The 18,147-nt window shown below is 36.0% G+C and overlaps 1 protein-coding gene across 2 annotated transcripts; it reads right to left on the bottom strand.

Annotated features, from left to right (window-relative positions):
• Window positions 1-292: 292 nt before the first annotated feature.
• LOC137409530 (RNA exonuclease 5-like) lies at window positions 293-16,287 on the bottom strand. 2 transcript variants are annotated; one of them, XM_068095570.1, is made up of 13 exons: window positions 16,183-16,287; window positions 14,023-14,175; window positions 12,044-12,222; window positions 10,798-10,930; window positions 10,324-10,447; window positions 9,121-9,270; window positions 8,080-8,287; window positions 5,948-6,086; window positions 3,906-4,000; window positions 3,269-3,357; window positions 2,351-2,824; window positions 1,809-1,990; window positions 293-731 (listed from the first exon to the last, which is right to left on the bottom strand). In XM_068095570.1, exons 2-13 carry the CDS (start codon window positions 14,173-14,175, stop codon window positions 528-530), a joined length of 2,130 nt encoding a protein of 709 aa, XP_067951671.1. In that variant the 5' UTR covers window positions 16,183-16,287; the 3' UTR covers window positions 293-527. The 2 variants fall into 2 exon arrangements, with proteins under 2 accessions (XP_067951671.1, XP_067951672.1); XM_068095571.1 differs by having other exon boundaries at window positions 1,815-1,990.
• Window positions 16,288-18,147: the final 1,860 nt, after the last annotated feature.

The following is an 18,147-nucleotide window of genomic DNA, read 5'->3' as shown; positions in this document are numbered from 1 at the left end:
ATGGAGTTGTGCATTTGAGACCTTTGTGCTAATTGGTTCAGCCTTCACACTATTATGCACCGTAACACCTTTGCTTGAGAACTTAGTAAATATTAGCAAATTTTTAAGGCTATTATGTTGAAACTCAGGCGATTACAATGATATCTATTGCATATGATAGATGTTATACAATATGTCAACATGGGAAAAAGTATCTGTGAGTATTAAGAGATCTTTAGAATGAAGTTCATTTCGCAGAGCAGACATCATTTGTCTCTCGAGATACCGGCACACTTTACCTTCATTGACCGTCTATGAGGTGGGGACGGATAATAGTAATTGTGTCTTATACGCAATGGCAGTCTGCACTGTACATCGCTTCTTTCATTAAAACCAATAATATTCAGTAGCCGGAAAGTATATATTTAAAGAGACAAGGAAGTTTCCCAACTTGCGAGACATTGTTTTCAATTACTTGTGTAAGCATGGTGCTGCTAAACAGGGTCCCTGACGTGTCACAAACAAAACAAGGAGAGTAATAGCAGCTATTACTTGCTGCATACGGCGCTATCATCTTCTTCTCGAGAGTCGAGATGAGATGAGGTGTTTCGGCCCGATTCATGCTTTTTAACAGCAAACATAAAAGCACCGTGTTGTTGCTCTGTGCCACCTAAAATGAGGCAACAAAGGCCTCCAACAGGCAGCTTCTTCCATAGCTTAGCTATTTGTGTGTCTGTCTTGATTGCACGCTCCTAAAATACAAGCCAGATTTTTGCACCTACTACCAAAACATTACACACAAATCCTGCAACCTGGTGAAACAAGCACTAAATGAATGGTTTGAAAACCTGCAATGCTACACGACTGAGAGTTTACTATTAAGGGATTGTTGTCAGCAACTGTTACTAAAGAATACAAATTAGATATACAAGCAGACACACGCAACAGTTACTCGTAAAAACTAAAGACATGTTGTGAAGTGAATAATAACAACACACCATATTGTCATTAGTCTAGCCGGATCTATTCGGTGTAATGCATTCAATTTATATGAAAATGTCACTTCATTAAAATGTAATATAATTATTCGTGGCTGATCCATCTTTATAGTAAATAACTTAATATAATTTTGATCAATGCTCACTTGTTTGGTTTCCAAGAGCCTTAAGTTAACCAGTCACACGTATGATAGCAGCACTTGGCCCAATCCTCCTTACTAGATTACAATATTATACAAGTTCATGAGGAACAAATAAAATTAAGTGACCTCAATTTGTAGTTTATTATTTACATAGTTTCCTCATAACTTAATCAACTTTGATAAAATACATTTCAATGTACCAAATCAGAATAAAAATTGCTTGCTTTTCTAATAAACTTGTTACTTTCACCAAAAATGGTATTTGGCAGCTAAAACTGTCACTGCAGAGTAAGCCATTCATGAAAAAATTCCAGACTTGATAAAGACACCAGTAATCTGTCCAACAGACAGGCGTTCAACAACTCTTGAGTCATTTTGGTTCCACTTTGGTAAAAAATAGATTTCGTTCATTTATTTTACCGTCATTGAAAAAAAGAGATGACAACTCATTATGGTGTATTTTTATTGCAGTTGATCGAACTTGCTTCAACCGATATTCAAATAAATACTTGGTTTGAAGAAATTTAGTATCATCATTTCAGTAGAAGACCTGTGTGGCCAGCTACAATACATTAGCCATGTATGACGAATTCTCTCTACTTTATTTTCTATGCGTTATTTGAAAACAATTTTTCGACTTAATTTGTTTATATGCAACACACAAAGCTTGAAAGGTAACAGAGATTACCTCGACCTTAGCGGGTGTGTCTAGTTTAGGTGCAGCGAGAGAACAGTAGACTACATCTTTGCCATCATTGATCGATCTTTTAGTCTGTTGCAGCACCTGCTTCTCCTTGGTATAGCAGTGGACACACACTGACTGGTCATTCTGAGGGCTTCTCATGACCATGTTGTTAGAGCATATGTCAGCTGTAACACGGAAAATATACTACAGCTAAACAGAACAAATCATAAAGTAGGCATGCAGCTTTCTAAAACATCACAGATTAACTAATTTAAGTAAAGTGGTTTTGGCTAAGAGATTTGCTGAAAACTCACTGCGAATAGAACAAGAACAGGTATGGATACCAAGCAAAAGAGGGGTGGCTAAGAGATAAATATATTATGATTGGTTAAGTTAACATAAAAGCAATAATATCAGATGCTGTGGTAAATGATATATCAGAGTGAGTGGCACTGCACGTCACATACAAAGGCAACAAAAACTCTCACAAAAAAAGAAATGAACCTCATATCTTATAACACTACTGTTGGATTATCTAGTCATACCAGTTTTTTTGTCTTGATGGCCGACGAGATCAAACATGTTGACCTCCAGCTGAGGAATGTGCTTGCGACTAAACACTTCGCATCCAGGTATAATTTTATAGTCGGTATTACGGACATCGCTTAACGCCATGTTTGTAGAGGGTGTAGCGGAAGAAGACAGCGTCTCACAATCTTTGGTGCCTAATGGAGAGACCACCTGTGATTCTGCAGCTAGATTATTCGTCTCTGCTGAATGCATATCTGGAGAATTTGATAAATCTGAACTATGTTTGCATTCTTCGAGAGATTTTGTTACAAGTGTTCCGGAATTCTGCTGTAAACGGTGACAGCTATCGCCGGTGTTAATAATAGCAGATTTCTTGGCCTCATGTTTAGAAGTGTTCAAATTTGTATCTCTCTCTTGATGCATTTTACAGAAGTAATCATCAGGTGTTGCCATCATACCACCTGCTACAATGTTGCCAAATGAATAACCTACAAAAAAATAATGGAACACAAGTCACACTCACTGCGCTTCCACTGTATAGATATTGAACATATTGAACGTAACTAGTATGCTACATATAGCTAAAACATCAAACGATCGGCAATATAACTATTATGATGCATGGACATAATACCTTGAGATCTCCAACAGATCTCTGTATGAAACCAATGATAACCTTTTAGAGATATAATGTTGGAGTAATGTATATAAGAAGAGATAAGTAAAAACTCACAATTACATAAATAAATCTTACATTAGAAAAAATTAAAGTTCTTAAGTAATGCTAGTGAAGCAATAATAACTGACTCATCCTCATGGTATGACCAAAAAACTAAATAAATCAGCCCTGATGTGGCCAAGATCAAAATGGCTTCTCATTACACACCTGCAGATTCACGAGTGTCAGTGTAATATTAAATGTGATAACAGACCTAACTTTAATTTGAGTAGTACAAGCATCATTGTAGCGACAGCATCCTCCTCCGGACAGTGACCGGCGCTACCATTCTGGATCTCCTTCCTGTGATACATACAGTACTCTGGTAAGTTGGCAAAACATTGCTAGTGGTCACGCACAAAATCCATATCTTATTTGTGTATAAAGTATACTTGGGGTCTGTAGGACCAACAATTAGCTGGCAAACATTTTTAAGCAATTGAGCATCATAAGAAATAATTAGAAATAATTTAGCATTATTGCATAGCGGATAGTTACGCTACAAAACGATTAGATTGCTACACCTCATCACAAAACAGTGTATAAAACCATCGCTAGCAACATCCCAAACAACTCCTTAGGTGAATGCCACAGAAGATTATTACTTAAGTGTCTGGGATTAACAGGCGAACACAAATGCTATAATCACAGTATGAATGAACAATCAGATATAATTACCATCTGAGACAATATGAATGTACAAATAACCAGGTATAATTACTATCTAACACAATATGAATAAACAAATAATCAGGAATAATAACCACCTAAGACACTATGTATGAGACTTGCATATGATATGCCAGGCAGGGTGATCAAATGACTGTCCATAATTGAGACAAGCAACTAACCTTAGGAAGTGAATAGCGAGCCTCTTCAAACTAGACTTGCTGAGGGTTTTGAGGTTGTAACAGACGGATGTGTCTATGACATAAGGGTGGTACAGCTAAAACAGACAATATTATATCACTGTTTCCCCTATTCACACAGCCACCAATAAATTCACTTCTAGTCGACAGATATATTTACATACTAACATTGTTATCTGGAGTCTCCTGGGTGATGGATGTAGTTACAATCATATATCACAATATACCTTATAGATATATCTATCGATCGATCTATCCATATGAAATAAAAGGTTTGATTTTCTGCTTTTCTGTTTGCTTATGAAAATTAAACTGTAGATATATCGGTAAAAGCAAACATCAATCTTACACAACTTCTTTAGTGAAGCTAATTACACTATTTTGATTTTTACCAGAATACTCTTCAAAGGTCTACCGACCCATTTTTGGGCCCTTATCTACTGTAACTTATAAATGAAAATACTGTATAAGAGAATTGGGTGTTATTATACTTGAAGCTTTACATTGTAGCACAACTGGTTAGAGAACAGACTGTGGGATGGTAGACCCTGAGTTTGACTCCTGTTTTTGAAACATTTCGAACTGTTTTTTATTACATTAACTTATTGAAAGTGTGTGCAGTAATACTGGGCAGAGTTAAATTTATGCGAATTGAATATTAATCAACAGAATGAAAAGGAGTTGATTTATTCATTACCAGAATTGTTGGCTTATCTAGAGAGACGAAACTGCTACTCTAAAGCATCCATATCTCTTACTTTAGTGCATTTTATATCTACTACTGTGTGATTTAAGTGATTTACAAATATAATGAGAAAAAGGAGAAAAGGATGTATATTAATATACATTATTTTCCTTCATACTGAAATATTTTCAGTATGAAGTACTGAAAACTACTACTTGTACTAAACTACTTGCTAAAAGTAACAAGTAGTTTAGTACAAGTCGTCCTATTTATTCTATAGAGAGGTGGAGGTAACTCACGGTTCTCTCATATCCTACAGGACAATATTAATCACGTAGTTATATTTTGCAGAAGTTGTCTTTTCAAGCATTTGCAGAGACCATTTTATTCGGGGAGGAACGCATACGTGAATAAATTAATCCGTGAATCCAGCTAGCAATAGATTGTAACCTTTGCAGGCGTATAGCAAATTTTTAACTTTCTATTTGACTTTTCCATTCAATATGTATTTCTACTGCGAATCATATACATAGCATAATGTCTAAATCAGAACTGACATTGTCATCAACTTCAGTATTAAAAGTTGGTGAAGGTAATTTCACAGTAAAAACTGCAAGAAATATTTTTGAGATGACAACACCCACTGAATTCTGAAGAAATTGTGACAGCCTTGAATGATTTTTTAAAGAATTGTAATGCTTTGGCAGTAGCCGCAACTCTAACCCCCGGCAATGGTGGTTACAAAAGAGTTTGGAACTCAGCTATGTTTACTGATTATGCTTGGCAACTAGTTTTCAATTCTAATAATTATCTTCTCTTGTTTAAAAAAGCAAACAACTCTAATTATTCGCAGATTTCACCCATTTGCGGAATTGCCTGCCTACAACTTATTAAGTCCATCGAATAATATCATCCCGTAGAGTATTGTATTTATAGGTTGCATTCTATAAAACTCCAAAATAAGGGCTGGTGGATCCCTAAAGAGGATCCCGAACAAAATAGCATAATTAGCTCCATCAAAAAAGTTGTACAGGATCTATAATATAAATCCTATACGACTTCTTTGGTGAACATATTATGTTTACTTTTACCTAAATACCTGCGGTTTCATGTCTACGGGTGAACATGCAGACAGAAAGAAAGACAAACTTTGTGTTTTATACATAAAGATATAGAGCCCTTCATATTCTAATCGCTGTCAGACACTTGCTAAGTATCAGTTGATACTCAACACTTCCTCCTGGTTTGCTGACCCAGAGCGAAGATGGCTCTACCGGTCAGGGGAGCTGCTAGGTCTCATTGGCTACTAATTTACAATAAGTAAATCAAATGAACTAACTCTTAAGGCGGCGAGGTCATTGTTCAGAGAGTGGCCGCATAAGATAGCATCTACTGGTAACAAATTCTGTAAATCTCTCTGTACATCTTTCAATGTTGTAGTAACATCTGCCATAATCTCGGCTGTCATACCGCTGTACCTGATGGTAGCAATTGATACATTTGATGAAAAAAATAAATGATCTTCAAAATGGCGGAAGTCCAGTCAGCAGACAAATAACGGACACACAGCGAATAAAAGGCCAATGACTAACATAATCTCAGAAGTAACGCGGACAGTGAAAATAATATACATGTAAAAGCCAATGTTTTACCAAAAGGTGAATTCTAGATCCCTCAAAGCACAAAAGACCACTTGCCAAAATCCAAAAAAGTTTACAAAAAATAACAAATACCTATTATATGTTGGTGTTACGTTCTCCAACATAAGAAATTGTGCCCCTCTATATAAATGCATATAAATGGTTACAAAGGCAAAAACAAGCATCTGTCAAGACTGCGCATACCACAAGCAAAAGTACACTGCACCCTCAGGATATGATTACCCTGATATACGATTGCTTCACCTTACGAAGTAGATCATGATGATTTTTTCACTTCACCATATGATTCCTATTTCACCATACAAATTCAACAAAATTTTCGCCCGAGTTCAAATTTCGCAGTCGGTGTGCGTATTACGTACGTCAAAATAACAAAGATGCCAGAATGCTAGTCGCCGAAAACATTTTTACAATGCCTGAAAGAGACATGATGACCGAATCCTCTCAGTTCAGCATTTCTCGTGTGTAAAACGAGAATATTTTCCCTTTAAAACCAGAAACAAAGTTGGAGTTGCAATCCCTTTAAACAGAAGGTCAGCAGTCAAACAACTTGCATTAACCTGCCAACAAAAATCCACTTTCTTATGAAAACAACATTGTTCAGGCATTTTTGCCGAAGTCCTTTGAAAAAGGTTTTAAAGAGATTCGTTAAAATTATATTGAAAACGAAGCCAGAAACTAATAAGCGACAGAATTTTAGTGATAAAAAGTTGAAATTCAGTAAAATAGATAAAAATACACACTACAACTAAGCTTTAAGTGTGTGCTTAGTAAGCTTAACTTATTCAAATTTTATGTTATATGTACACCTTGAAGGTAAGAACTCTCACCGGTAACCAATTGCATAACCCCGCATAACCAATTGCAACGTTACATTTTAATGCAGATCATAACAAATAAATACACTGAATATACTTAAGTTACTGTAGGTAAGTGTACTGTATAGTTACTAAGGTTAACATACTATTTTGTTACTAATTTTTAATAAGTACAGTACTTATACATGTATAAAATTTATACTCGTATAAAATAATAATGATTTTTACCAGGGCTTGTTTGCATTATACTATGGTTTTTATACCTATTCATACGATTTTTTCATCATACGATGCCAACCCTGGAACGAATTACAATCGTATTCTGAGGGTGCAGTGTATTGTACTATCTGATATTGGCAAACACCTGTCACTGAGCAGGATGGTAGCGTAACACGAGTGAGTTCCTACCATCGAGGCAGATAGTGCACAGTCAGGTTGAGACCAAACCAATTTGATACGTAAATTTTGTGATTACATTTTCAAAGGAGCTCATGATGGAGACTGGCACATGGTTTACATGTCTATGCAGGTGACTTCTAACTGTATAGTATGGCTTTTGTAGCCAAAAGTATTAACCGCGGAATAGCTAATGGTAACCATGAAATACTGCTTGACATATTGGCTATTTTTGAAACATTAACTAAAACTAATAAGAGACAATAACTATTTATAAATTTATCGTAGATGAGCCGAAATACTCCCACAGGAGATTGATCATGTTGATATATAAAATACTCGAGTCAAATCATTGAAAACTGATCGCAATCTCCTATTGTTTGTTTTACTGCACTAAAACAACGTTACCATAACAACTATTACCATAACAACTGTTACCATAACAACTGTTACCATAGCAACTGTTACCATAACAAGTGTTACCATAACAACTGTTATCATAGCAACTGCTACCATAACAACGCACATGCAAGGCTCACAGCAACTACCTGACTAGAACCTGCTCTTGGTAAATATAGCATGGCATCGATAAGTACCTGGTTACATAGTCTGTGATCGGCTTGTCTGGCTTCACGAGGCGTTTGTAAACCACTTTAAGACTCTCATCAACAACACAGAGACTGGCAAGAGACAGCCTGTGGTCGCTAGTAGCAACCATTTCGCAGTCAACAGCGAATATTGCACTAGAATCATTCACCTTCCCGTAGCTACTCTTACTAAACACAAATTCTTCACAATCAGGTTCTACAAAAGTGTGTGCAGCGATCCATAAAACTTATAGAAACAATGTATGCAGGAAATAATACCGAGATCATAGTGACTAACACCTATAATCCTAATACTAAATTGGAAAGTTGAATTCATGCGTGAGCTACAGATGAAGCTGTAAAAATATAGACACCCATGAATGTGTACAAACACCAATAGAACTGTTTGATTGAGATATAATAGAAATTAGGCAATCCAATTAGATTTTTGCTCTAATCTCAGCTAACCTGATACAAGCATGGTTGAGATGTATGAGGCATCTCAGCTAACCTGATACAAGCATGGTTGAGATGTATGAGGCATCTCAGCTAACCTGATAAAAGCATGGTTGAGATGTATGAGGCATCTCAGCTAACCTGATACAAGCATGGTTGAGATGTATGAGGCATCTCAGCTAACCTGATACAAGCATGGTTGAGATGTATGAGGCATTTCAGCTAACCTAATACAAGCATGGTTGAGATGTATGAGGCATCCCAACAACCTGATACAAGCATGGTTGAGATGTATGAGGCATCCCAACAACCTGATACAAGCATGGTTGAGATGTATGAGGCATCCCAACTAACCTGATACAAGCATGGTTGAGATGTATGAGGCATCCCAACAACCTGATACAAGCATGGTTGAGATGTATGAGGCATCCCAACAACCTGATACAAGCATGGTTGAGATGTATGAGGCATCCCAACTAACCTGATACAAGCATGGTTGAGATGTATGAGGCATCTCAGCTAACCTGATACAAGCATGGTTGAGATGTATGAGGCATCCTAACAACCTGATACCTCATATATAAAATACAATACCTGCGTTTCTAGTGAGTTGGCCAGGTACAGGAAAGCCTTCTGTTATGAGTTCAGAAAAAGGGAGAAGTAACAGAGTTCTTGAAAATGAATCGGCACAAAGAAGTCTGTCCATGTCGATTGTGACCTTATCATCCTCACGGATTTCGGTTTCTGCAAAAAAATAACTGCCAGAACTATAAGTTGTGCTCTGTTCAACCACAGGCTAAACACTTATTGACCTATAAGTTGTGTTATGTTCAACCACAGGTTAAACACTTATTGACCTATAAGTTGTGCTCTGTTGAATGACAGGCTAAACACTTATTGACCTATAAGTTGTGCTCTGTTGAATGACAGGCTAAACACTTATTGACCTATAAGTTGTGCTCTGTTGAATGACAGGCTAAACACTTATTGACCTATAAGTTGTGCTCTGTTGAATGACAGGCTAAACACTTATTGACCTATAAGTTTTGCTCTGTTGAATGACAGACTAAACACTTATTGACCTATACATTGTGGTTCGCTAGTCCTGCAGATCTTTGCTAGGTATTCATGAAATGCTTTGCTATGCAATAACATGAAACAATTTGCTATGTCTGGTGAATTCTGAAGATATTTTGCAATGTGTGCGGAAATAGGCATCGCAACGTTTCCATCTCACAACAGCCGACGAGTATCTCACAATCTCTGTCCATGTACCAAATGCTGACATCCCTTGTTATGATACATTTAAGAATATACTTGTGTGAACACATGTCAACATGCTGTCGCAATATGAAAACAGAGCTGGAGTACAGACCACAAGCCATTGCTAGCAAGTACGCCAACAGTGTAATGCGCAGCCTAGCCTAGCTAAGAAAACATACCCTGTGCTGTCAAACAGGAATTACTAGAGCCATTCAATAAATAAGGGGAATTGGTTTATATAAGGAGTTTTATGACAAGTAGAGGCTTACAATTTTTTCATTTTTCAACATAATCTACATGCAATGAATAACGATTTTGCCATTTTTAGGTACCAGGTTTAGAATAGCTTTAGTATTAAGTAATGCCCTTGCATATATTACATGTACCGGGTAGCCCTTAGCTGACTATGAATGTAATCTGCTGCCTCTTCGCTGAACCAGCCTTACCACAAAACTGGTTTATTAAGCGCTCGAGCACAAAACAGCAAACAATACAGTTAATAACTAGCACAAATAAAATAATACAACCACCTACTGGCTGACTGAGTAGATTTTATCTTTGACTGTTTATTAGCCACTTCTTCAGGTGGCAGAGGAACCATAAAGAGATCATCTTCAACTTCTCCACCGTAATATTTAGGGGAGACCATGCGGATAGCCTACCAATAAAATGTCATCAATGTGTCCAATATGAATAGGGTATGTTATGCGCATGCATTGACCAACAAAAGCAGTGAAATAAAACGAATACTGTGATTTCTACCAAGCGCTGAATTGATTCGCTCATATTCACCCTGAGAGTCCGAGAGAACATACTAATATAAATATAGAATTGAGCTGGTCATAGTTATTCACTTCTTATATTAAAAGCAGAATCAGACGTTTTTGTGAATTGTGCAATCTATTGGCCCATGGTGGGCTTTACTTCAGAAATATAAAAGGGATGTAATGAAAAGTGGCTATAGACATAATAGTAGAAGTTGAAGAAGAGTGGAGAGCAGCTACTCACATGGTCAGAGAATATGGAGAGAGTTTGGTGAAATGCTGAAGGTTGAGAGAGTGTCACATCAAGCCAGCTCCAGCCATCTAGCAGAAGTATGAGCAGTTGACTGATGCCGGTAATATTCTGTATTGAACACCACCTGCAACATAAGCATGCACTAGAACAACGGTAACATTCTGTATTGAACACCACCTGCAACATAAGCATGCACTAGAACAACGGTAACATTCTGTATTGAACACCACCTGCAACATATGCATGCACTAGAACAACGGTAACATTCTGTATTGAACACCACCTGCAACATAAGCATGCACTAGAACAATGGTAACATTCTGTATTGAACACCACCTGCAACATAAGCATGCACTAGAACAACGGTAATATTCTGTATTGAACACCACCTGCAACATAAGCATGCACTAGAACAACGGTAATATTCTGTATTGAACACCACCTGCAACATAAGCATGCACTAGAACAACGGTAATATTCTGTATTGAACACCACCTGCAACATAAGCATGCACTAGAACAACGGTAATACTCTGTATTGAACACCACCTGCAACATAAGCATGCACTAGAACAACATTTAGTACCTTCTAGGAACCACTGATAAGCCTTAAACGATGCAAGAGTTGAGCCTATAAGTAGTAACTGCCAATAAAACAGCAGACCTTATGTACAGTGGCAAGCAGTAATCGTTGCCTATGTGATGAGGCAGCAATAAAAAACTAGCTCTTTCAAGGGTGACAATTGATAAATAATATTTACTTATTACAGCTTCAACAGGGCAGTAATAAACAGTCTACAACTGAATAACTATATAGTTAGTTTGCTAACGTGACAAGCTAGGTTATGGATGACGAGGTTGTAATGGCTGACATGTTCTCTGACCTCTCCATGACTGACTCACCATCAAAGTTATTAGTGAGTAACGCAAAAACTAAATAATATGTTACTCCAGGAATGTGGTGATTAACAGCAAACCCCAGGTCTTACGTGCACAAAACTAGTTTTAACATTACTAGTAACAAGTCTAATAATAATAAGATTCTGCGAGACAAGCATGTCAAAATAGGTTGCTAGTCACTAATACGGTCAAGGGAGACCAAATTTGATTAATTCTACAATACTACAATCCACTATACTAGGTTAGAATGCTCTCTACTAGGTTACAATATAGCCTAGGCAAAAGCCACTAATTCGCCAAGCCTTGTACGTAGATCAGCCAACTAAATAGAAGAGAACCTTGGACGATATAGAGAATTCCTGCCGAGCATACTGTACATAATGAGCTGCTGCACTTGGCAAGTTTGAAGGGCAATAGGAGCAGTGAGTGCAGGAGCATGACCATCATAGAGAAGGTTTTTATGTCTGCATTTTGATAAGTACGGCTGGTCGATGTAGAATTGCGGTAATTTCAAAGCCTAAAATGCAACAGATTGGATAACATTAGCCAATGAGGAAATGATATGTCATGTGAGGAAACATCAGATTCAAATGAACATAGGATAGCCTGAGAGACAAAGGTTCTTATATCCCCTAGCAAATGTGAACTATGTAAGCTCTAGAAGTTAGTTATAAATAAGTAAATCTGTGTACAGTGGACCCGCGCCATACGATATTAATTTGTTTCGGCATTGTAAGACGGGCATTGTATAAAAGAATATAGAAGCCTATAGTAATTATGTAATACAAACACCCAAGATAAAAAACATCAAAATTTTATATACATACTGTGCATATTGAAAATTAGTAACAAAAGTATATTAACGTAAGTAACTTTATTTACCAACAATAATGTTAGTGTATTTAGTGGTTATGATCTACTTATGATTATGGTTATGATTCTTACTTCTTCCTTTAACAGCGTCATCAATCTTAGGATCCATGGCTAACAAATTACAGTTCTATATGTAATTATATAGCTATACATGTATAATGAATTAAAGTTTATAAAGAATAGTATATTAAATGCTAAAATGCACAATAAACTTTCACTTTTTTTTCACCAATTTTCGTTTCACTCACACAATATCAAGTATTTATGAAACATGAAAAATGCTGAACTGAGAGAGAGCGAGCATATCGTATCTCTTTCTAGCGTTATGGGAGGGATTTCGGCAAATAGCATATCAGCATCTTTGTTATTCCGACATATTCAGCACAATGAACAACCATTTTAAATTTCGTGAAACATTTTGTTGATATCATATGAGGAAAAATGCTATGTTGATGGGACGAAAAAACATTGTTCCACATGACAAGGCGAAAAAACCGTAAAACAAGGACATCATAAACCGAGGGTGCACTGTATATAAATCTCAGTGTTTGTATGTCTGTTATCCGTGTGTCCAGTTATAACAATAAAGTTATGGGAACGAAAAATGCACTTTGCAATGGATTTGCGAAACAACTAAGCCAAGCGGTTACATTGCTATACGATGGAATAATTGTGGTCATACTCTTACATCAGTTATAATACGCACACTTGAAGTGCTTAGAAAAATACTATTCGTTATTACTAGTACGCTTGAAAATCATGATTGCGTGAGAGATCATCACCTGTAATGTAACAACTATTAAGCTGATTTTAGGACATGGGAAATACTCTTCTTATTATATGGATCTATTCTTATTATATATATTCTTATTATAAATATTTAGACTAACGTAAGTTAATAGATTAAATTACTCCAATTCATTGGGTAATTATTTTATTACCCGTGCCGACCTGTATTCAGCTAACCATATAGAACTTGGAAGCATTTCGGTAAAAATGAAATGCCGAGATAATATTAGTAAATGTTCTGCAGACGCTCATCAAAACTTGAGAACACAAAACAACTCCAAGAATAAGTTCTCATCAGTACACAATACAAACATGTGCGCTCATGATAAGCAACTGTAACCTAGCTTTCATAAAATGAAAGGCCTGCATGAAACGGTGAAAGCAAAAACAAATTCAAGAACAAAGTGCTTATTGACTCTAGGTGTATAATAAAACTGATTAAAAAGAAGCACGAAGTTGATCAGATGTTATTGAAATCACACTAATGAATCATTTCAACAAAAACACAAATGGTTGTTAAACTAAAATTGACCAAACGGAAAATGAACAGTTTCATCCTTTATTTACATGGTACAGAAAACTGCTCACTCCTCTAATTGATACTTGTTATATCTAGTCTAATTAGCTGAGAAAGTATTAATGTTTTTTCTTTTACCTCAGACATTCTGCGTCTCTTAGACATGAGGTTCCTGTATGACATTTCAACGCTAGAGGCGTCTCCATGGCCATGAGCGTACTCAAAGTCATCGCACAACCTCTTTGCTCTAGCAGATGTTTCATCCATTTGCTCCTCCAGCCTAGCAATCATCTATAAATATCTGGCTTGTGTCACCATAAAGAAGACAGGTGGTGTAAAGAACTGCTGTGGAGTAGATGAGGCACATTTAACAACCTTCACAAAAGCACATGCTCATGGAATGCTAGGAGTTGTCTTTTCACAGAAAAACATCTAAGCATATGTAGGTGATTGCTGTAACGTTAACAATGATTATATTCATATATCTAGTGTATACAGTAGGAGATTTACTGTGTTTCTGTTACAAATAATTTACAACAGAAATATCCCTAGTATTGCAGAGCAGTACTAGGAATGTTTTTTGATTTTAGTAAGGCTTTTGACCCTATTTACCACAATATGCTCTTACATTCACAATTAAAACGTATGCACTTTTCATCATCTTCTATTCACCGGATACAAAACTGCTTGGAATATAGAAAACTGCTTCATAGAGAACTATAAATCTAGCTTTTCGAGTATAAATTGCGGCGTTCCTCAATGTTCTATCCTGGGTCCAACCTTATTCTTAATATATATTAATGATCTTGTGTTATCTACTAATCATCTAAAACCTATATTATATGCTGAGGATACAAATTTACTTTTTGAGTCTAACAATTTAAATAATGACATTGATATAGTTAAAAATGAACTAAAAAAATTGAACAATGGTGCAATACTAATAAATTAATTGTAAACATGGACAAAACAACATACGTTGAAATGAGAAACCATCAAAAAAAATTAAATTAGAAAAATCAATAAAATTATTTGATTCGGAGTTTAAGGAGACATCTTCGATCAAATTCTTAGGAATTCATTTGGACAGTCACCTGATATGGAACACACACATCAATAAGCTAAATAAGCAGATATGATCTATGTCAGACCTGATTAGTAGATATTCTAAATTTTTGCCCAGTATTATTATGAAACGAATATACATACAACGCGTTTATTAACTCAAAAATTAATTACTGTCTTGAGTCCTGGGGAAATGCTCCATTTTGTTATTTAAAAACTACTAATATCTTTAAAACATTTAATGCGCATAATATTCAATAAACCACCACTAACTTCATCTTGGTCCCTGTTTGTTCAGCTGTCTGTGTTGCCTGTTGATAAACTTTATCAGTATAAAATTCTCTTGATAGCTCATTCAAAATTCTCTTTAAGATTCTCTTTAAGTAATGACGAAACCAAGAAGGATTCACACTATAACACCAGATTTTTAGAAACTAATCTACCTTCACCATTATTTTATACTGCTTCAGGTCAAAAGACAATTGAATACAGAATACTATCACAATGGAACAGTCTTCCAATAGACTTACGCAAAACCTCTGCATTTACTAGTTTTAGAGTTAACGTTAATAGCTATTTGTTAAGCCTAGATTAATTCAGACCTGCTGTTTGAGATTGTCAATTCCTGTGGGCCCAGCGCCTCAACTAGCTGCAGTGCTACTGCGAATGTAGGCCTCATGTGGGCCTGTGGGCCTCATCATGCCTTAACGAGTAAGAACTAAGCTTTTATTTATTTTGTTTAACTTAATCAATAGTATAACTATATCTTTATTTTGCTTAATGTTATATTTCTACTAATTGGTGAAATAACACACCCCACACAAATTTGCATCCTATTCACATACCGCATAAAACAAATAATAAAAAACCAGCATTATGTAAAAAAACGATGACTAGAATAAAAAGGTTCTACTATTAAAATTAATTGTATGAATTGATACAAGAACCGAGTGAAAGCCATTACAATGCATATACATGTATTTCTCGAGAAGCTTCAACGCTTGGCTATTTTGCTGACAGCCCTCATTAAATTTTTGAAAAATGACGATTGTGTGACTGGCAGGAAAAAAACAGCCTAAATAATCTGATGACATCATTTAGTAAACAGGAAATTTTGGGTGCTGAAGCTACTATATTTGACTGTTCATCAAGTATGATAGTAGAATTCATGTATATACACTATATATACATGCTTGCAACTTCAGTCGATGCGAGTTTGCAAGCCCATCTTACCCTAGAATGTTCTGAAACTGCATCTGCAGCTTCATTAGGACGATTTTCTTCTGCGCTTGCCAATTTCACAAAAGCTGCCTTTTTTCTTTGCTTATTTTGACGCCGCGCATTCTTCTTTTCACTCATTTTCGTGCAGATGACTGCAACAGACATCTGTACAAACAGACGTGCAAATTAGAGCAACATATAGAGCTACGGTATGACTGCAACAGACATGCAAATTAGAGTAACATATAGAGCTACAGTATGACTGCAACAGACATGCAAATTAGAGCAACATATAGAGCTACAGTATGACTGCAACAGACATGCAAATTAGAGCAACATATAGAGCTACAGTACGACTGCAACAGACATGCAAATTAGAGCAACATATAGAGCTACAGTACGACTGCAACAGACATGCAAATTAGAGTAACATATAGAGCTACAGTAGACTGATGTACAATCCCAAGCTCCTGCTGCACAGACCATACGCCAGTCTAATGAATAACTGTGATATGCCGTTAATAACTTCAAACCTCACGCGGTACGACAATGTACCCTCTACAATGACTCAAACCTTCACACCCTACCGACCTAATTCGTCTACCCATAAACTGCAGTAAAACATGCATTAAGCTTCTGTGAGCAAGAATTCAACAGGACCTTTTCATCTGAGTAAATACATCCTGAGCCGAAACATGAGCTTTGAATTTAAACTACATTCACACTGAATAAAACATTAAATTTTAGCCAATTTTGTGCCAATCATTTTACAATGTAAGTGACCATTTTCACTGAAAATACAGCTGCTAAGTGTGATGTCTGTTGTTTTCCCTTTCATTAACAAAGAGGCAGTTGCAGTAGTCTAGTTACAAGACTATGAATGAACAGCTTTATTTGGATACAATTTGGTAAAACAATAGAGCTGATCTTATAAATACGAATTGGATGAGTATATCAAGTTTTTAACTTACCCGGTGCAAAATTATTATTAAAGAGTTTTTAATGTTTTGTAAATCCCAGCGATGTTGAAGAGGCTGATTATATTAAAGTCCCGTTTCTGTTAACTACAATGCAAAATGTCCTTCATCACTACAATAAAACTATAAGCATTACCCCATACCAACTCAATAAAGTACCATTGACTGCTCTTTACTAAATTGTTGAGCTAACAAATCAAACCAATTAAACTCAAACCACTTTCTGATTTTGCAAAACAAATTGCAGTCATTCTTTTGTTAATGAAGTCGATTAGAAAACCTTTGCGGCACCTAGGCAAATTTAAAAATCAATATTGTTCAATGAGCACAAAAATGAAACTTCAACCTGTTTGTGAAAAAAAGAGAATGAATGAAATAAGTTACAGCATGTTTTGTGATAATATTTGATGCAACATATGATGGTTTCACCCGCCCTGGTTTCAGGGCATGTCTGTGTCAGGGCATGGGACTATGCATGTCTCTACAACAATTCCATTTTAATTCTTTGTTGTATATATGAAGCGATGCCTTTGTGAAAACGAGGAGTAAATGTAGGTCTTGTCAATTATTCAATACCAAAAAATTACTCATTTTCAATTTCAAGAGTCAGTTTCATTTAAATCTTTATCGAGCTTGTTAACAATGAGCTACTTCAAATTTTATAACTAATCTTGTTTAATAAGTATCATAGTTTTTGGCTGAATGTGCACACAAAGGACAGCAGCATTAAAATAATTTTTTCCAAACGAGTAGAACAGAAATGCAAAGGGTAATCTGTTGTACAAGCTGTTGTATAAAGGTATAAAGCAGATAGCATAATGGAGAAACACCTAAACCTCTGGAAATATACGTATTACTACAATAAACAGGACATCTAATACATCAGAAAACTCATCTGAAAAACAGTCATCATATACCTATCTACAAGCGGATTAGAAAACCCATGAGGAACAAAGAAGAAAAACCCATGAGGAACAAAGGAGGAAAACTCATGAGGTAA

This window comes from Watersipora subatra, chromosome 1 (assembly GCF_963576615.1).
Source record: "Watersipora subatra chromosome 1, tzWatSuba1.1, whole genome shotgun sequence".
Lineage (NCBI taxonomy): Eukaryota > Metazoa > Bryozoa > Gymnolaemata > Cheilostomatida > Watersiporidae > Watersipora > Watersipora subatra.
Note: the sequence above shows the minus strand (reverse complement) of the source record. Positions and strands in the feature narration are given on the sequence as shown.